Consider the following 21,681-nt stretch of genomic DNA (forward strand, 5'->3'; position numbering starts at 1 on the left):
TTGAGTGAGTGAGTGAGAGGGTGGGTGAGTGATGGTGAGTGAGTGAGTGGGTGGGTGAGTGGGTGGGTGACTGAGTGTGTGTGTGTGTGTGTGTGCGTGAGTGAGTGAGTTAGTGGGTGAGTTGGTGGGTGAGTTGGCAGTGACTGAGTGAGTGAGTAGGTGGGTGGGTGGTTGAGTGAGTGAGTGAGTGAGTGAGTGAGAGGGTGGGTGAGTGAAGGTGAGTGAGTGAGTGAGTGGGTGGGTGAGTGGGTGGGTGAGTGAGTGGGTGGGTGATTGAGTGTGTGTGTGTGTGTGCGTGAGTGAGTGAGTTAGTTAGTGGGTGAGTTGGTGGGTGAGTTGGCAGTGACTGAGTGAGTGAGTGAGTAGGTGGGTGGGTGGGTGAGTGAGCGGGTGAGTGAGTGAGTGAGTGAGTGATTGGGTGGGTGACTGAGTGTGCATGCGTGAGTGAGTGATTGAGTGAGTGAGTGAGTGAGAGGGTGGGTGAGTTAGGGTGAGTGAGTGAGTGGGTGGGTGGGTGTTTGAGTGGGTGAGTGAGTGGGTGAGAGGGTGGGTGAGTGAGGGTGAGTGAGTGGGTGGGTGGGTGAGTAGGTGAGTGAGTGAGTGGGTGGGTGACTGAGTGTGTGTGTGCGTGAGTGAGTGAGTTGGTGGGTGAGTTGGCAGTGAGTGAGTGAGTGGGTGGGTGAGTGAGTGAGTGAGTGGGTGAGTGAGCGGGTGAGTGAGTGATAGGGTGGGTGACTGAGTGTGCATGCGTGAGTGAGTGGGTGACTGGGTGTGCATGCGTGAGTGAGTGAGTGAGTGAGTAAGTGAGTGAGTGAGTGAGTGAGTGAGTGGGTGAGTGAGAGGGTGGGTGAGTGAGGGTGAGTGAGTGAGTGGGTGGGTGGGTGAGTGAGTGAGTGGGTGAGAGGGTGGGTGAGTGAGGGTGAGTGAGTGAGTGGGTGAGTGGGTGAGTGAGTGGGTGAGAGGGTTGGTGAGTGAGGGTGAGTGAGTGAGTGAGTGAGTGAGTGAGTGAGTGAGTGGGTGGGTGAGTGAGTGAGTGGGTGGGTGACTGAGTGTGTGTGTGCGTGAGTGAGTGAGTTGGTGGGTGAGTTGGCAGTGAGTGAGTGAGTGAGTGGGTGGGTGGGTGGGTGGGTGAGTGAGTGGGTGAGTGAGCGGGTGAGTGAGTGATTGGGTGGGTGACTGAGTTTGCATGCATGAGTGAGTGAGTGAGTGAGTGGGTGGGTGAGTGAGTGGGTGAGTGAGTTGAGTGTGAGAGTGATTATTTAGCTGCTGTGTTGCCAAGTCAAATTGAAACTTCATATTTAAATTGTTCATGAATAATACCAGATCTGCTCTACTGTCATGAGTCCCAGATGCTGGAACTTGAGATGAAGTTGTTAGGAGACAAAAGCTGACAAAAGAAACTACTAAGATCAAATTGAGGAAGCAGACAAGAGTGGCAATTGTCCAAAATAAAAAAAAAGAGCACCAGGCCAAAATGCGTGGGAGAATCTGTCCAGCGTTAACAACCTCATCAGCACTTCACTTACTCTCCCACTTAAAGAGAGAGAATTGAAGGAAGCCACTTGTGAGAAATGTCACTAGTGCCCAGAGTTTGGAAATGAAACGTAATTGTTTAATTTTGGTCAGTGTTCAATTGGGAGAGGAGTACTTGTTGAATGCTATTAAACAAGAAATTATTTCAATGGGGTTTTGAAACGAAATAAAGACGGGGGTAAAAAACTCAAAAGAAGCAATTCTTTCTGAACAGCATTGGAGTCCTTGCTTGGTCATTTTCAGTCGGTTTTGATCCACCTTGTGCTCTGAATAAAACCCGCCACAGTGATCTCAGCAGTTTCCAAAGGCCTTCAGTGGAAGTCTATTAGCTGACAGGCTGAAAGTGAGGCAATTTTCTTTTCTTTGATCAAGTAATCAAAAGGAACCATCAAAGTCGGCAATTACTGTTCCTCAAACGTGACTTAATTACATCCTATAGCTGTTCAAAGACAAATGATTGCACTGAACACATTTGCCATCCGAAGGGGAAAATGAATGCTGTTTCTTTTCTCTACTAATTAATATAATATAATGGGGATCAACCTCGCAATGGCTTCTACACAGACCGGATGTGCTTACACACCATATAGCTTTTGAAATGGCCAATCAATTAGCTGTACAGATGACACGGATCAAATTACTCTCAATCGATTGACCCTGAATATTGCTTACCGCCATACTGTTTGTGTTTCCAAGTGTGATGAATGAGAGCCATTTAAACGAATTATTCTTGGGGGTTGAGTTTTACAGCTATCCCCGTTCTTACAGGCTCAAACCAATGAGGGTCAAGATTTGTGGGGTAAAAACCAAACAAACCTCTCCCCCTCTAAATGACTGAAAAGGCTATAGAGAATATACATACTTCCTGCCACAAATCTCCCATTGATTTTCCTTTTAGCACTAGTTAAATGGAGATGAGCTGCAGCACTCTGTTTGATGAGACTAATTTTTATATGTGAATGCACATATGGACAAAAGCACAGTGCACAGACAAACATGTCCTTTGCCATCTGTACCACAATCACCATTCAATCTAGACATCAAGTGTTTAACCCATGCTCTTCACACAAACACATTCATTGCAATCTTCATAACCATCCACCATAGAGCCCTTATGCTCTGCTTCCATGACAAAACCTTTCTTCTGTTAAAGCAATCAATCTCCTATATACAGTAGATGACATTTTTGCCCTCAGAAAGTTATTTACAAACTCTCAATTTGCATGGCATCATTACCAAAACAATCATTCATTTGTATTCTCATTTAATTATTTGCTAGTGTTATTACACACATTAATGGCAATGGAATGTAAAAGAATAATCAATGAGAGAGAGCAAATACCACTCAGGAAATGTTTTAGTATTCTGTCTCTCGGATGGATTTATTGTTAGGTTTCATACAAAGTTAATTGTCGGCAGAATCATGGATTGATCGATGTTGCATCATTTGTGCAATGCTGTAGTTCACATTATCTATTAGTAGTATCCAGCAACGTCTTTGATTAACGGACAATAAATCCAACAGGGCTCATTTCCTAGATGGTTAGTCTTATACCCAACCTAAAGGTGAGTATTGATCACGTATCGAGTTTCTAAACAAGTTCATTATGCCTATACAATCCCATTAGTCTGACTGGTTTATAACATGTCAAGCAATTGCTACAGTAGCTAATGATTTTGGTGCAATTAATTCTTCATTTTTGTTGAAAGTTTCATTAAACAGAGGAAATTGATTTTGGTTTGATTTCAGTGGAATGAAGCTTTGTTAACAAGCAAGGAGCAATCGGTATATGATATGCATAAAGGCACCATGAATCAATGTTTATGGACAAAACACTGCATGAAGACACCATGGCAACATGGCAGATGTAGTATGTGCGGAGATGTATTTTGTATGCTTGGTTTTGATTGTTTATTGATTCATAAATTACTATGTTACATGATTTCTTTATGTAGTCATTTAAACAGTGTTTAAATTAAAACAAGAAATTAATTAAACAAAGAGGCCACTATAAATAGATATTATTAAAAAAATAATAAAACATTAAAATGGATTCTATGCAAATGATAACGAGTGAAAATATATTCATTTATATTCTTCTGCTTCATTGATTTGAAAGGGCAACTGTCATGCTTGTCTTTAGTAAACAGGTGGCGCTCATGCTCTCCATACCATCAAGAAAATATCATAACGGGATTTATGATCACATGAGACACTTAAATGAATAAAAGGAAAGAGTTACAGGTGTCAGACTAAATGTGGATGCGAACAGCAAGCAAACTCTTATTAGTGTTGTATGGCGTCATAGCTCTTATGCAGTAGCCGATATTAAACTGTGGAGGATAAAAATGTTGGCGGTGTTAAAAGTGTGTGTTCTTTTTACAGAGTGTAGCCTATTCTGATTAGTGTGCCTTAGACGCTTTCACCTGAGGTAACCACAGCAACAGCAAAATAAATAAATAAATAAATAAATAAAACTTGGCAATTATTTTTTATTATATATATATATATATATATATATATATATATATATTAAAAAAAATATTTGAACAAAATTGTTAGTAGTTACAATGTCTAATTCATAGGAGTCAACGTGTTAAAAAACGGACATAAATTGTTGCAAGGAAAAAAAAAACGTCAAGTGAAAATTTCTCACAGGGTGTCAGATATGGATCGCAAAGTGGATTTCCATTTCTGCTTGGACAGTCTTTGTATAATTCTTATTAAGTAAAGTGCTTAATGGTGCCTAATCAGCGAATTCACTGTCCAACTGAGCCAAAAGGATGACCTTCTCCAGAGATCTGAGCACATGCGCAGTGTCTTCTCACAGAGTCAGAGAGCGCGCAACGGTCAGTGAGCGCGCAACAGCTCTCATATTTGACATTAAATGTGGACTGACATGAACTTTTACTGATATTGGAATGTCCATTTTATGTGAATTTTGATAAGAAAACGTTTAAGAAACTGATCGATTCCTGATATGATAAAGGAGACATCAAATGGATAAATAGCCTATAGCGCAATGCCACGATATTATTTTATCGTATATATATTATCTCTTAGTACTGTTTTTTAATTCTCTTGTCGCGGGGTGTGTCCAGCAGAGCAGCACTGAGCGCTTGTCGGAGTCTGTCCGGATGTGTATGATGTCTGATCACTTCCTCACCACTTGCACCAGTGCGCATCTGGCGCGCAATGGATTTACTGTGGAAATTCTTCTATTTCGTGTTTAACAAGTTTCTCTTTTTTCTGAATGGATATGAATAAAGCGACGATGATTTTCGTAACTTTTTGGATAATGCTCCCTGTCCTTGGTAAGTTGCGATGCATGTGTTCCAATATTTATTTGCGCTTAAATCTGCAACAAATATAGATAATATTGTAATTCAAATGCATACACATTTTTTTTTGTATAAAAATGTTGATTATTATAATAGCCTATGTCTACCTGGTAGGAAACAGATTTAAAGTGTTTTGTCTTACATAGCAAACAAGTTGATATATTTGTTTAAATGCGGTCCACAGTCCACTAAGATAAGTGCTATCACCATGATTATGAACATTAGTAAATAGTATTAAAAGCCAACTGTGACAGTTTTACCATTCTGTCTCATTCACATCTGTAACTTTGTATTTTCCCTGCACAGATCTAGTGCTCTTCTCAAAGGCAGATGCGATCGCACAGTCTCGATCGGTTCGAGTGGACTGCGTTAGGGCTCATGAACAGTGTTTGGCGAAATACATCTGCAGCACTAAGTATCGAACCATGAGACAGTGTGTGGCCGGGAGAGCCAATAACTTCAGCATGCTGGCTGAACCCGAAGCGCAGGACGAGTGTCGGAACGCCATAGAGTCTATGAAACAGAGTCCTCTGTACGACTGCAAATGTAGGAGAGGAATGAAGAAAGAGAAGAACTGTCTGCGCATCTTCTGGAGTATATACCAGAGTTTACAGGGTGAGCAGATACATGCGTAACCGCAGTTGAACAGAATGAAAAATGATCATGCTCTGATCACCCCCTTTTTTAGTCAAAAATGCATTACCCTGCTGTTATAACCATGCGTTTAACATGGATAAAGTTAAATCTTCTGGTTCTAAGAATGGTGCATGTATACAGTTTGAATTCTTACTTGCTAAATTATTATTTCTGACTTTGATGGTTTATCTTCCAGCCAATGATTTGCTGGAGGACTCGCCATATGAGTCAGTAAACAGCCGTCTGTCTGATATTTTTCGTCTGGCTCCCATCATATCAGGTAAGTCTGATGTTATCACCTCACACTTATCTGCATAGCCTACAAATCATTTGCCAGCTTTTTGTTCTGTTGATTCTAAAAATATAGCCTACATAAGGGGCTGCTTAATTAATGCATAATGCATAATAATAGGCCTATGGATAAAAGTGTCTGCCAAATGAAAGAATTTAAATGTGTGGCTTATGAATGACCTGCCTGCGTCTGTCATTTGTGAATATGTGCTTTGTAATGGATTTTAGAGATTTGAGTGAACAGGTTTCAATGATGTCCTTGGAAAAGAGTCAGTGCCGCATACATTCCTATTTAGAGGACTAACAGAACAAGTGTTGCTGGATGGAAAGGGTATAGTTATGCACTGTAGATGGAGCTGTTCCTCCCCTGTTCAACTACTGTTAGATCTGTGGTGTTGAAGATAACTGACGGCATCTCTCAGTCTGAGCTGTTTGACTGCAGAAGTTTTGCAGTAAATCTCCATGGTGACAGACAGCACTGTAGGTCTGTTCCAAAACCTAGTGAGCTGCCCATTGCCAACTGTCTGCATGGGCAGCATGCTAACCATCATTGAAACTCATCGGTGACACTGCGTAAACAGCACCTTCATGCGGGACACAAATAATACTCCGCACCCATTTTGAGACTCGACTAGCAATTTATTTCAATAACATTGCGTTTGACATTATGTCACCATGCTGAGTGAAATATAATATAAATTAAAACAAACAAACTACTGGATAAGGAAACCTGTGAAAATGCATGATGTTCAGTATTGAGTAAATTGTTAATTTGAGTATATATATATATATATATATATATATATATATATATATATATATATATATATACAACTCAATTACATGGCATCACATGAAATGGGATGTAGAGAGATGCTCTCACCTTTAATATTTCTCTCCTTTCATTTCAAATCAATAAAGCCGTATGAGACACACAGCTTCTGAAATTGCAGCCTTGTTCTTCCCTGAAGTGCTAATCAATGCTTAAATATAAAAATAAGATTAAATTTGATGGTTTCAACAGTTGTTGATTCTTTAATAATCAGTCTGGTACTATTTCAAATAGTATTATTACGAAATGCACATCGCAGGCACATTGCTTTTGGTTTGCTGTGGATCTATGTATGTTTGTTGACGTCTTGTGCATTTGTGGCAGCAGACTAGGCGTTGCACAGTACATCGCCAGAGAGAGAGAGACATTCATTTGAACTATTTATATTTGAATGCAAAATTCTAATGAATATTAATCTCATAATGAGTCTATTTAATTATATCTATATCTCCTCTCATATCTAATGTAATTCCATGAAGAAGAAAAAAAAAAGTGCACCAGAAGAATATGAAAAACGTGGCACGTCCAGCAACATCTAGTGATAATTCACAGCTGGTCTATACAGGAGTGAGCAGGATGTTTATGGCTGCTGCCAGTGCAGCTTCAATAAGAACTGATTTGGTTGAGAGACTCAGAGCTGCTGTGCCAGATTTCTACATGGCCCAGATGGAGAGACATTCCTGTTCTTGAGGTGGTGCAATGTCTGGGTTATACAGACCTGATGAATAGAGAACTCTGCCTCCTCCCCTGCATCTACAAAGAATGGTACCAGACCCATTCTGTAACAGAATAATGTGGAGAGAAATATAGTAAGTTACTTGTACAGTGCCTAATATGCTGCCATTCTAAAAAAAACAAAAAAAAAAACACTATGGTTGGATAGTGTGCAACATGTGTCTTGCATGTAAATTATTTTTATATTTATGGTCATGAACCAATGAATCAGCCCACATGCAGAGGCCTAATAATAAATGAACCTAATCTCCACTCTCAGTGGGACATCATCTCTTTCAAACACATTATGTGGACGTTTTATGGTTTTTCAAAGCAGAAATGAATACTTGTGTCTGAGCCTCGTTCACACAGTGCCAACGAGCACCAAATTTCAGTTGGTTGTTGCACTGTAAAAAAATATTTTCAAGATTTGTTATCACAAAATATTTTCTTTTGTCAAATCAACTTTATAATAATTTATTTAGTTGAGATAACTTATTATTTTGAGTTTCTGATGATTAAATTAATCTCCTTCATTGTAAGGCAACCCAGGTTACTTACTTTTTTAAGTTAAACCAACAATATTTTTTTTACAGTGTAGTAATCACAACATTTTTTCTTTTGTCAAATCAACTTAAATATTTAATTTAGTTCAGATAACATATCATTTTAATTCAGAGTTTCTGATGATTAAATCATTCTCCTTCATTGTATTAACTCACTTTTTCCAGTTCAATGAACTTAAAATTTTTTAAGGCAACCAGGTTACTTACTTTTTTAAGTTAAACCAAAAATATTTTTTACAGTGTGGGTTTTGTTCGATCACTGTATTAACCTGTTTGTGTTGTCAGTCAGTGAGAGCATGATGGTTATGCTTACATAAATACAGCAAAAAACTTCAGTGTTCATTTTTTTGTTGGTTGATTGGAATGTTGTTCCAGGATCAATAAAGATGTTGATCCAGGAACATGTTGTACTTGGTGAAATCATGTTCACCGTTTAAAATCTTAGTGTTTGTTGGGGCAATGTGAACCAGGCTTAAAGGGATACTTCAGGATTTAGCATTACACTTTGTATTTGTAAAAAACCTGTAGTATTTTCGAATTACCATGCTTTCCACCCTCATCCCCCTGAGACGAGAGATTAACGTAATTTTTTTGTCTGGAAAAAATCCTCAGATCACGCAAAAATCGTCATTTTGCGTCATCTGAGGATTTTTTGGCCACAGCCTAAAGACTGCAGGTCTCCAGGATCTCACTCACAGAATGTACACAGTGTCAGCCATCTTTTTTTGGAAGCTAACTAAGCTAGCAGGCTCCTGTTTTGTGGAGATAGCTGAGTATTAGGGGTAACCATCCTCTTTTTCCCGGATATGTCCGGCATTAAAAAAAGATGTCCGGGATTCAGCTTTTGCTTTCTGCAGTCGCCATTCATTGTTTACATGCACACCTTTTGTTTCAATCTAACTGAATTCATTCTGATTGGTGAATCTGAATAGTGTTTACATGAACGCTAAACAAGTGATCAGTTGATGTGCATTTTAACATTGCTAAGAAAATTCCCGCTAATCCGTGACAGATACGAGACCGGTGCGTCTCACTGGTGTCATTCATCGGTAATCACGCCACCAGCCTCACGCCGTTGTCCCGCAGCCCTCAGTCTCGTCCTGCTCGCCACAGTAAACATAATGAATGGCGACTGTAGAACGCAAAAGCAGAATCCCGGACACTTTGGGCGATTTTGAAACACATTTTCGGGCAGACTCATCATGGAGACTCACTAGTAGCCTAGATTTGTTGTTTAACTACTGCGCTGTTACCGGTAGGCGTGGCCTCCTAGGGCAGGGAAGCAAGTGCATTCTGGGAGTTGTTGTCTTTCATCCACATAAGCCAAAAATATATTTTCTGGCTTTTCTCAGTCTAGAAAGCTCCAAATTCAAAAATAATTTCACATTTCTTCTACATAAATGACCCATTATATACACATTCATCTTTCCAGAGGTGGAGTATCCCTTTAAGTTACACATAAACTGCAGTTTCGATTTAGACTTATAAAAAAAACGAACTTAAGACTTGACTAAAAGGGATTATATTTACATTTAGCCATTTAGTAGATGATTTGACTTTCAAATGAGGAACAGCAAGAATTTTGTGATTACTACTACTTTCTTTTACTAACTTAGAGATGCACTGTAAAAAAAGTCAGTCAGTATAATGTAATTTATGTTAAAATAACTTAAACATCCAAGTTTATTATACTTAATAATTGAAGGCAACCATTTTTTTACAGTGTCAACATGAAAAACTTGGATTTTGGCTTAGATTGTGAAAGACTTTAGACTTCTCTGTGGCGACATGTGAATGTGTCTGGTGCACAGCATTGAACCAGTCGTGTCAGTACAAAATACACTTATGAGAAACATAATGCTAAGCAAAGAGACCGAAACGTGTACTGTCAACAGAATATCAGCTTTCTCAAACTCTTTTCATAGTCCTGACTAACAGAAATGCCTGGTCATCTATTTGTACAGGGCTCTAATGCAAAAACGCCATTGTTTCAGTAAATGTGTTAAGTCTACACTTCCTGTCAGAAACATAACTGAGATCAATATGAATGGCCGCATTAAGCGTCTAATAATTGCTGAGCAAGACAGTTCACTCTCTCCATCTTAGCGTTTTAAACTTTGACAAACTTATATTATCCATAAAGATGCATCATTGAGGTAATAGCAGTCAAACGGACCAGATAATTATGCGGGTTTTACGTCATGTTTATGAGAGGCTGGATGCCTCTTAGGTGATTCAGTTTAAATAGGTATTGTCAGAACTGAGTCTTTGTTCAGAATGCGTCTGCATGAATGCAGTGTGCTGTGCAGGCACTTTTCCTCCTATATATTTGATGCCACACCCTGAAGCTTTTGTAACAGATCCTCTTGAGATGTGGGCTTAAAAGAAAAAGGAAGGGGGGCATGCCCTGTTTAGTGAAAGAGTAGCGGAAATGGTCAGGTAGAATTGTACTGAATTGTACAATGGTTGCCAGTAGGCAGGCCAATTAGTGATGTTCTAAAGCTTATTAGTCTCTCCACAGTTGGAAATGATGTTTACCCAAAAATGAACACTCTGTAATCTGTCATTTACTCACTTTGACATTGTTCCAAATCTGTATGACTTGCTTCTGTTTTTAGGCATTCCAATGAAAGTCAATGGATTCCAAAACAACACTAAAAAAAATAAATAAAAAAAAAAATTAAAAATTAAATCTCTTCTCTTCTGTTATACAGAAGGAAAAAAAGACATACAGTTTTGTAACAAGTAAATTATGACATTACTTTCATTGTTTGGTGAACTATCCCAAACCCTTAGTGTATAGGGATTATTAAATTGTAAAATTATAAAAAATATAAAACCTTTTTCGGTCCCACTTTATATTAAGTGGCTTTAAGTACTATATACTTACATTGAAATTAATAATTTGATACAATGGACTTATTGTGTACATAATGTGTTTTTACATTGTACTTATATTTTAAAAATACCAGCATGTAATTACAGCTATAATTACTTTATGTAATTACATTTGTAATTACACAGTTGACCCTCCCCTCACACCTTAACCTACCCTTAAACCGACCCATACCACCACACCTGTCCCTAACCTTACCCGTATCACACCTCAATAGCAGCAAAAGTGTTTTACAATACAACAGGAACACAATAATACATTGTACTTATTGTTCAATGTAAGTAGGCCTACATAGTACGTAAAGCCACTTAATATAAAGTGGGACCCATTTTTCTTACGTTTACCTTCATTTAAAATACAACTTTAAATGGCCATAGGTAAAGACGGTATGTAGAAGACTTATCAGACATTTTCATGTCTGGCCATTTGGCTCATTCTTTGTCTATCAGCGCGGTGGCAAAAGAAACCTGTTTATTGTGCCATTAATCATGAGGGATTCATACCAAATAACCACTGGAATACATTTGCCTGGAAATGCTTGAATTAAAACGGGTCCTTTCCATAAATCAATAAAGAAAGCAGTCATGAGAGAAGAAGAATGATCATACTGTCACTGTAGGGCGAGAGTTGTACCTCCTGATCAGTGAGGAGCTGGAGCAATGAAAACAGAACGGCATACATCATTGGATTAATACATAAATGCACCGTAGGGAAACTTAAAGGGACAAGTTTTGCCCAAAAATTTTATTCTATCATTATGTACTCACCTTCAAGTCCAAACCTGTTTTTCTTGTTTGTAAAATAATGTAAAAATGTCAACAACAACAAAAAAATCTCTATACAGTGAAAGTCAATGATGATGGGTGGGGAGCTTCTTATTTAAAGAAAATAAATAATTAGAGGATTAAAAGGATTTAAGGAAAATAAAGAACTGTTTGAAAAATAAGTTATAGACCTAATTGTGCACACATTCTCTCTTATGTCAAAAACGCAAAATGTTTTTTTTTTTTTTTTTTTTGTCTCGTCAAATAGATTCAGTTATGAAATGACTCATGTAAATTGTGGCATATTTTCCAAAGTGGAAAAAAATGTATTGAAGAGTTTCGGTCCCTGATGTAAAAAAAATTAAATGTTTACTTGCATCTTATGCACTCTTTTCCCGCTAAAACTAAACCATCCTGCTGGAATTCGCAATTTGGCCATTTCTAATTATTGGGGGGAACTTGTCCCCCTCAATGTCTATGGTGGTTATGGCTCAGCTACAAACTGTCTTCTTTTGTGAAGAAAGAAATCCATAAGAATGCCATCAAAGTGACAGAATCTTCGGTTTTAGAGCTATCTCTTTATATGGTGTAAATATGGGGTTCAAATTTGTATGTAGAACCAAAGATCATAGTGAAGACTAAAACAGATACAATGATTTGCAATCAGTTTAGACATATGAATCTTGTTTTGTGCCTGTTTTCATGTTCCTGCATTGGTTTATCAATAATGGAGTGATCACAAATGTCCGCTCATTTCTCTTGCTATAAGGGCTACTTACAATCAAATGTTAATTCGAGTCAAAAATGAGCCTATTTTTGAGATAGCATTTGATATCAAATCATTTTTGACATGAGAAATTTTAATGATCAAAAATACTGTAAAAACGGTAATTTTGTGCAACATTAATACAATTACAATTGTATTACTCTGATGGCAAAGATGAATTTAGTATGATTTCAATTTGGGTCACATGTTGAAAACACTATTTCACTATTTCATCATTTAAGTAAAACAGACCTACTGTATGTAGATTAAGTGGACATCCCTGTTTCTGACACCCATACAAGCACACCGTCTAGCAGGAAGGAGAGATTGGAGATACTATTTCTCTCACATGCCGAACTGAGGCTGTCCTGGCCATCTGAATTATTCACACCCTCGGGCTGGTCCAGAATGTTGTAACAAGTCCCATGTGGTCCTGTCCTCAAAGAGAACGTATATGCATTGAGGCCAGAAGGACCATGTCCCCTTCTCTTGCAAGATGGTCTGCTTCCTTTCATTAGATGCATAATTTTGGTTGTATTCAGTCACGCCGCTCATCCAAAAAATAGTTTGATTAAATATGAAACAGACAGAGAGCCTATTGACAGAAGAAATGGGGTAATTAGAAAGGAATCTGATGAATACTAAATTAAAATCTTTTCAATGTTACTACATATATATTTGTAAAAAGGCCTTTAATGTCCGTCTCTGGCTAATTTATTTCTGGATGGGTTTTACTTAGTTTTTTTTAATCCATAATTCCACTGTCTCTGCCATGACAAAGAATCCTTTCATTGTTTTAAACATTCAGTAGGATGAAATTCATATGCGTAATGTTCATTTGAATTGCCATAGTCTGTTTTAAGAAAATGATTTCAGACCTTCACAGTTATTGGCACGAATCGCAAAAAGCCTATAAGAGAGGAAGAGGTTAATAAATATGAAAAAAATGTCACTGTCAGCAGTTATTGTTTGGAAGTGCAATTTGATTTCCAATCTCATTTCACATCATTGACATGGATGCCAGGGCCGTACGGTTCATGAATCCCAACCAGCTGCCACAGCCTGAGGAAGGAAAAGACAGTGAGAGACAAACAGAAAGAGAGAGAGAGAGATTTTATGTTTGTATAGAAGTAGACGTTTCCACATTGTATAATAATACTCTGCCATGGGATGTGCATGTAAACACTGAGAAACACACAAAACAAATGTCTCAAATCCTCATCTCATACTATGAGAAAGATGTCGGCCTCGTCAGAAAACGCGTAAACAGCTTGATGATTGCTGGAGGCAAAAATGACATTGAAAGCTTGTGCGTGCTGTGTTGTGTACAGCTCATAAGCGTTGGGTAATTACAAATGTCTGGATGGTTGATTACAAATCATTCAACATCAATAACTCTGTCAAGTGTGTACAAAAAGGGGAAATATAGAGGAAAGGCCTAAACACTATGCGGCAACATAAAATAAACACTTTGATAAAATTTGGAGTTTGTTCATTTTTGAAATCGATTCTGATTCCAATCTTAAAGGGATAGTTCACTTTGAAATTAATTTTTGATATGTTTTAGCTTACCTCAAGGGCATCCAAGATGTACAGTTGGTGTGTTTGTTTACACAGCACTGTCAGTCATACACTGGAGGTTAAGGGGGTCCTCCCTCGGTTCACCTCAAAGAGCATGCACAGAGAAGTCAAAATGAAACATGATTTAATGACTTGTGAATGTAAGTACACATTGATGGCCTAAGACACGAAATGAGCGGTTCGTGTGAGAAAATGAAAAGTATTTATATAGTTTTTACCTCTTGTTAACAGCCGCCGAACTGATCTGAATCAGATGTCCAACTGAACTGAACTGAACCGTCTCCAGACGTCTACGTCACGCATTGTTTACACAGAGATTTCGGAAGTTTTACCTTTCACTAAACATATTTAGATATACGGGAAATCGCAATATATCTAAATATGTTTAGTGAAAGGTAAAACTTCCGAAATGAAACAATCATTATAATGAGACCCACTCACATACACAAACACATCAGACCTGGAGTGCGTTTCCCGAAAGCATCGTTAGCCAACAATGATCGCAAGTTCCGTCGTTACCAATGGAGTTCAATGGAAATTGCGACCAACTTGCGACCATAGTTGGCTAACGATGCTTTCGGGAAACACACCCCAGAATGAGACAGTGGATCTACCAACCGTGACACATAGTCCGTCATTGTTGATACCAAGGGGGTAATCTACCAGCCGGAATCTGAAGCTTCGCTTAGGGGCCGCCATTGTAGCAAACTATCACCTGCTGTTAGCATTCCATTGACTCCAATTCATTTTGGTGTCACTTTGACGGTGAATAACTTTACATCTGAGGCGTCCAAAGACTCCATTTGTCCATTATTTATTTCTTAAGAAACAGAACAATGGATAAAATTCTCCATTACGTTATGACCCCATAGAAGCTGTTTTTGTAAAAATAGGCTAACGATTGCGTCTTAACCACGGGACTCTATTTCGCACAGTAAAGAAATAACCATATAGACAGAAGGAGACGCTCGTAAGCAATCTTTTACCGTCTATGAGGCAATCCTAACCTTTATATAGAGGGCTTGGAGCCAGAGGGGCGTAAGTGGCTTTTAACAAACTTTACAGGAGAGACAAAACAAAATTTTGACCACACTTCAATCACCTGTATTATTAACCTTAAATGACAAAGTTTGCAACCACAGGCATACTTACATGAATGAGTATTTAAGTAAAAAAAAAATGTATGGCATATTAACACAATGAACATGTTCTAAAACATATTTATAAAATAAAAAAAAAATCAAACATGTCAGATACGCCTTTTTGTTGCTTTGTTCAATACAGTTTGATCTCAGATAGGTATTTTTGCACCATTGGATGGAGCTCATTGAGACCTTTATTTTGATATACAGAACTCATATTCGCCCAAAATGCCACTTACGCCCTTCTGGCTCCAAGAACTCGATATTAATCTTCGCAAATCTCGAAAAAAGATTTTCATGACCATTAGTTGTAACGTCAATCTGTTAATGAACTAAGGTATACATCAGTAAACACATACCGTTTGTATCTCCCTACTCTACCCTGCCAGTACATACAAAGATCGATCAAAGTGACATTACGGTTCTGAAACCATTCAACAACCATTCTGAAACGTCCTGTTCGAGCCTTAATTGGCGAACTTTCCTGCCGCCATCTTGTTCCAAGTCTCACTCCGGTTGAAACTGATACGGTTAAACAGATGTGTCCTTATAGACTCCCACTGCCTTTCTTTCTCCAAAATATACCCTCAACTGTTGTCAAGGCAACACTCCACATGCATTGTGTCAAAACTCCTCAAAGAACAGAGGGGGCGGAGTTAGTTGCATGAACTAATAATGATCTGCACTTACTTAGATTTACTAATATTTTATTAAAATCTTGTTAACATTAATGCACTGTAAACTAACAATGAACAGCTGTATTTTTATTAACTAACGTTAACAACGATTAACAAATATGTACTGCTCATGGTTAGAGTGATGAAGAGGCAGAAGCAGTCAGATCCATCTGCAGTAATTTATGAACAGGAGAAATTATACATCAACCTCAGACAGGCATGCAATGAAGGGACAATCCAGGAACAGAAGTGATACGCAGGCAGGGGTCGAGGCAGGCGGTGAAGGTTCATTAACAGAGTTATAGGCAAAGATCAAAGACTCCAGGGAAACATACTGTATGGAAATGTCTGCGTGGCAAAACAAGACTTTGCAAGGGAACAATGGAAGGAGCAGTCCAGTTATGGGGTGGGTTAGACGTTGATGGTAATAATGGAGATGAGGGAAACCAGGCAGGGATGGAACCTAATGAGAGCAGAGGGGGATGATGGGAATTGCATTTCTAGAACTCCGGAGAAAGGGAGTGAGTGAGACCAGAGAGAGGCATAGCAGCGCACTCCATGACAATTAGTTCATTAATTAATGTTAACTAATGCACCTTTATTGTAAAGTGTTACCAAAAAACTATTTTAAATGAGTATTGTCAGCCTGTTCTCATCCTTTAGCGTCATATAGGACGCTATATGACAAAACGGCGAAATACTACGCACATGGCACCCTTTATCGTTAATATAACACGCGAACCCAAGGCGTCATAAATCCTTTAGCGTTAATATGAGACTGCCCATCACAGCGCGTGTTATATTAACAATAACGGGTACCATGTGCATAGTATTTCGCCGTTTTGTCATATAGCATTGCATATGACGCTAAAGGATGAGAATTTGTTGGTATTGTTGAGGTGTTTTTTTTTTTTTTTTTGATGAATGATCCTTGAATTAATCTGAATTACACAAAATTACACTCACTGGTCGACACCTATGGTGTAATGATATAATCAGTGTTTGAATCTTTTTGGCGAATAGAATCAAAATCTCTGTAATAGCCCTTCTGTGATCTGTAGCAGTTCGATCGACGTAATGAATCAACGAATCAATTCGTTTTTCAAATCCACTCTCAGCCTTAGTTAACCTATCAGTGTATTTACTCAAAGCCACTATCATCCATTTCTGCCTACAAAAAAGAAAGTGGATTTCGCAGTTAAATATAATTTCACTCCCCTATTGCATACATGTATGAAAGGGACATGATATTTTCTGAAGCAACGTGATGGGCTGCGATGGTCATAATTCAGAAAACTGTATCTGTATGTCATTGACCTTTTCATAAGAAAAGATTAGCACTATTAATTAGACATCATTAAGTGGAGTAGAGTGCTACATAACACAGAATAACTGTTCGTATTTTCACATCAAATGCTGTGTCAGGAAGTGACACCGTTGTCTGCGTTTTGTTTTTTTCAACCGATCATAAAGTGCTTTCACTGCAGTACCGCGTGAGCTTGCTTGCGTGACCAGGTCATCCAAAGGCACGTCATCTGTCAGTGCTGAGATTAAGGACAATACAATGACCCACACACACACACACACACACACAGAGAGAGAGAGAGAGAGAGAGAGAGAGAGAGAGAGAGAGAGAGAGAGAGAGAGAGAGAGAGAGAGAGAGAGAGAGAGAGAGAGAGAGAGAGAGAGAGAGAGAGAGAGAGAGAGAGAGAGAGAGAGAGAGAGAGAGAGAGAGAGAGAGAGAGAGAGAGAGAGAGAGAGAGAGAGAGAGAGAGAGAGAGAGAGAGAGAGAGAGAGAGAGAGAGAGAGAGAGAGAGAGAGAGAGAGAGAGAGAGAGAGAGAGAGAGAGAGAGAGAGAGAGAGAGAGAGAGAGAGAGAGAGAGAGAGAGAGAGAGAGAGAGAGAGAGAGAGAGAGAGAGAGAGAGAGAGAGAGAGAGAGAGAGAGAGAGAGAGAGAGAGAGAGAGAGAGAGAGAGAGAGAGAGAGAGAGAGAGAGAGAGAGAGAGAGAGAGAGAGAGAGAGAGAGAGAGAGAGAGAGAGAGAGAGAGAGAGAGAGAGAGAGAGAGAGAGAGAGACTTGAACACCCACGCCCACACCAGAAGAGTATAGACTGAATAGGCCGTGAGAGTGTAAAGGATGTCAAACATATATAATACAAATCCTTTGGAGTGGATTTTGGAGAGAAGCCTAGCGAGAGAAAGAGGAAATCCTTTATTCTAATGGGGTTGGGTTGACAGCTCTATGCTGTCAGTTCCTGAGGACTGATCCCCTGCTGTGGATGTGTGCTTCAGTGTTTGTGATGTATGAAGCCTATAGCTTATAGCATTTCCTGACTCCAATAATGTGAATGGGAGTAACGCAACCACCCCCTCCCTCTCATTTAAGAGTGTGCCTGCATTCATCAGTGGATTTATCACATCTCTCTAGCTAACTTTAACTCCTTTTCTCCGACTCATTAGACATTCAGAAATCTACATGCATGCCCAAGCAAGTCTGATTTGGAGCATGCTTTAGTGATACTGCGCTGCTGCTGCTGCTGTTAAATACTGTAATTTAACAATGATCCAGACAAAGGGAGTTGAGAAGGAGGTGTGGCACAAAAGAATGAATGCAGGGTTGAAACTGAACTCTGTACCTCCTAAGTGAATGCCACAGCTTCCTGCCACTTTCTTCTCCTGGACTAGCGACCGTATTGAAAAGACCTATTTTAACTGAGTGCTCTCTAGTTAGACAATGAACTGTGACCCCTTTGCCATCACTTTGGTTTTGTCTGCATTGATATATCAAGCCATACACTGTAAAAATGAATGCACTTTTTCTAATCAATAAAATTGTATAGCAACAGATTACACGTAATATTGTTAATTAAATTGAACAAATTAGAATTGAGTAATAATTAATCAAATTATTCCTTAAAAGTTAACCATTTAAAATGAGTAAAGTTTACACCAAAAAAATTAAACAAAAATATCTGAATAACAGACAGATACTGTATCAAAGATTAAGAACTCTTTATTTTATATTGCCAACATCACAACACATTCTCATCCCAAAAAGTCATATAACTGACGTTTTGGGACGTCTTTTGACCATACGTCAATAGTCGCCTTTTTAGGGCCCCCTTAAACGTCGGTAAATGGCGATCCCGGGCCGTCATACAACTGACGCTTTACCTTTAACGTCAGTTAGGTGACGGGTTAGGTTTAGGGTTAGGTTTAGGTCTGGGGTAGAGTTAGGATCCCATAACCTCATCTAGCCTACCGACGTTTAAGGGGGCCCTAAAAAGGCGAATATTGACATATGGTCAAAAGACGTCCCAAAACGTCAGTTATATGACTTTTTGGGGTGAGACTGCGCTGCCAACATTGAAGACACCTGATGTTAACAAGCAGAATCACTGAAGGAGAAACAAACCTAAAACAAACACTGATCACCATAATGGTGACTTAAATGTAAGTTTTTATTTTTTTACATTTTTTAAGTTTTACTCATTTTAAATGGTTAACTTTAAAGGAATTAATTTGATTAATTATTACTCAATTCTAATGTGTTAAATTGAATGAATAATATTACTTGTAATCTGAAGCGACAGTGTGCAGTATAGCCATAGCTTCAGCATTGGTGCTATCGTGGGCAAACATTAGATCTGTTGAAGAGTGATCTTTATCAGACTGGACTCCATGCCCTGGAAAGCATTGATGCCGTTGATTATGATGTTAAACAGCAGGGAGACGATGTCCCCTTGACGAACTCCATACTTGATTGTAAACTCGTTTGATAATTAGTTCCGGATTCGTATTTGGTGAGTTGATCCATTATAGGATGCTTGGAGGGGTTTAATGATCTTCCTGGGAACGAATTTGGTCTCCAGTGCCTTCCATAAGGCTGGCCAGAAGATAGTCAAATGCTAGCTTAAAGTCAAAAAAGACAAAGATGGTTTGCTGTCCACTTCGGTGTCAGATCAATGAGAATATTTTTTTGAAAAAAAAAAAACATTTTTTGCCAGTCTGAAAATTATACAATTTCATGTTACAAATAAGGGGGAAAATAGCTCACAATACCACTGTCATAAGGACCAATAATATTTAATAATAATTATAAAGTAATAGAAAGTATTTTGCATCATAATCCTTAATATTATTATCCTTGATATTATTAACATTTTTTTTACAGTGTCCTTGTTGCGTGTACTAACCATAGTAATAAATTATGCATAATTACATGCAACTAACTATGCAACCCTAATGCAAATTATGCAAATCGTAATCCCTAACCCTATAGCAAGTAGGCTACATGTAGTTCCCATAGACTGTAGTTCCTTCATATTACTCAGTAGTTTAATATATAATTACACTGTAACAATAACACTTTAAAATAAAGTGTAACCAATCATTATTTTACTATCATTAAATTACTATTATTATTATTATAAAATTTTGTTCCATGTGTCTCCGGTAGTTAGCTTTTTTTTTTTTTTTTTTTTACCTTGCGTATTTATAGTAACAATCATGTCCATTGTATAATTCACATCATTCTAGTATAGATCATACATAATGAGGGAAAAAAATAGAAAAATTGTTAAATAATAGCACTTTCATATAGACAAAAAATATTATAATAATTATAATAATAAAATATTAGTTTACACATATAAATTATACAATTATAATTTTTTTCACTATAAATATTTTTTGTTCCTATGACAGTTGTATTATTTAGCATTTTAGCATTTCCTCTTGTGTATTTGTTACAGCACGTCATAATACACAGATTTAAATGCTAACTCATCTCATCTCACACATCTCATGAAGGTAAAAATTGTTACAGGACATTTAAGTTGCAACAGCTGTATGTCTTTGAATTGAATTTCTCACATTAGTGTCGGTCAGATAATCATTAATTTTTTATTTAAGTTAAATAGAGCATCTCTGTATTATATAGCTGACAAAGGCGATTTTTTACTTGCATTTGGCACTCAATGAGTGTTCATTTTACACTCCGCATATATAACTTTTTCATTCTCAATTTATTAATGCCTCAGTCTCCATTTCTCACAGATTAATATATAGTGGCGTGTATGTTTTACTGCTAATGTATGTAAATTGAAGCCAGAGCCCCAGAGGGAAATTACTTGGCAGTTGTTGATGGTAAAACATCAAATACCAGTTTTATGTCTTATTAGACATTGATTTTTTTCTGGATTGAAAGCCATCAACAGTGCACTCTTTATTAATTACACTCATGAGATGTTTGCAGTTTAATTGCTTGGTGGTTGGACATACACACACACACACAGCCACATAGTCATCATTTACTCTCTTAAGCAAGCTCCCAAACACACAGTCAAACATCTAGCAGTAATGTGACTCCCTCCATTGTCACTGCTACAATAATAGGGTAAATCCATCACTGGAATTTCACTGCTCCACTCACTGGAGTATCAATGACCCCCAAATCCCTCTGGCTCTGGTTATTATTTGAGATCATACTAATCTATGTCGGGAACTGAGTAAAGTGTACATTACCTCAGCCTGTTAGGGGTCAGCATTTTATGATTTCTATCAGATTAGGGTGGTCATGATACAAAGATTTTAGAAGTTAAAATATTTTCAACATGCTCAATAAAACAATTTGGCAGGTTTGATGAAGTAACTTACTAAACCTACTTGTTTGGCTAAGGACTACGCATTCATGGAGAGTTAATTGAAAGATTGTTTGAGAAGAGAGCCCAATTGACGAAATTTGAGGGCATGAACTCTGGAAAGAAGTCTGTTAATATAAATTTCCTTATAAAGTTGTCCTGCTTTTCACATCGTCAGTTGTTTGATCGATGCCTGAAACTGACGGTCTTTTCGAGGAGAGCTGCATCAGCTCCAGATGGATCAGCTCTGTAAACATACATGGATCCGCGTGTCTATTAATTCCTTTAGGGGAAATGACAC

At 38.1% G+C, this 21,681-nt stretch overlaps 1 protein-coding gene across 1 annotated transcript in view; it reads left to right on the forward strand.

The window, feature by feature from the left end:
* The first annotated feature begins 4,349 nt into the window (after positions 1-4,349).
* gfra1b (gdnf family receptor alpha 1b) overlaps positions 4,350-21,681 on the forward strand; it is a 33,817-nt gene continuing 16,485 nt past the window's right edge. The window contains exons 1-3 of the mRNA XM_039664950.2: positions 4,350-4,848; positions 5,182-5,490; positions 5,708-5,791. Of these exons, the coding sequence (XP_039520884.2) occupies positions 4,788-4,848; positions 5,182-5,490; positions 5,708-5,791 (454 nt within the window). The 5' untranslated portion in view covers positions 4,350-4,787. The remainder of the gene's footprint in view (positions 4,849-5,181; positions 5,491-5,707; positions 5,792-21,681) is intronic.

The sequence above is a fragment of the Pimephales promelas genome, chromosome 17 (assembly GCF_988280905.1).
Source record: "Pimephales promelas chromosome 17, fPimPro1.hap1.1, whole genome shotgun sequence".
Taxonomy (NCBI): Eukaryota; Metazoa; Chordata; class Actinopteri; order Cypriniformes; family Leuciscidae; genus Pimephales; species Pimephales promelas.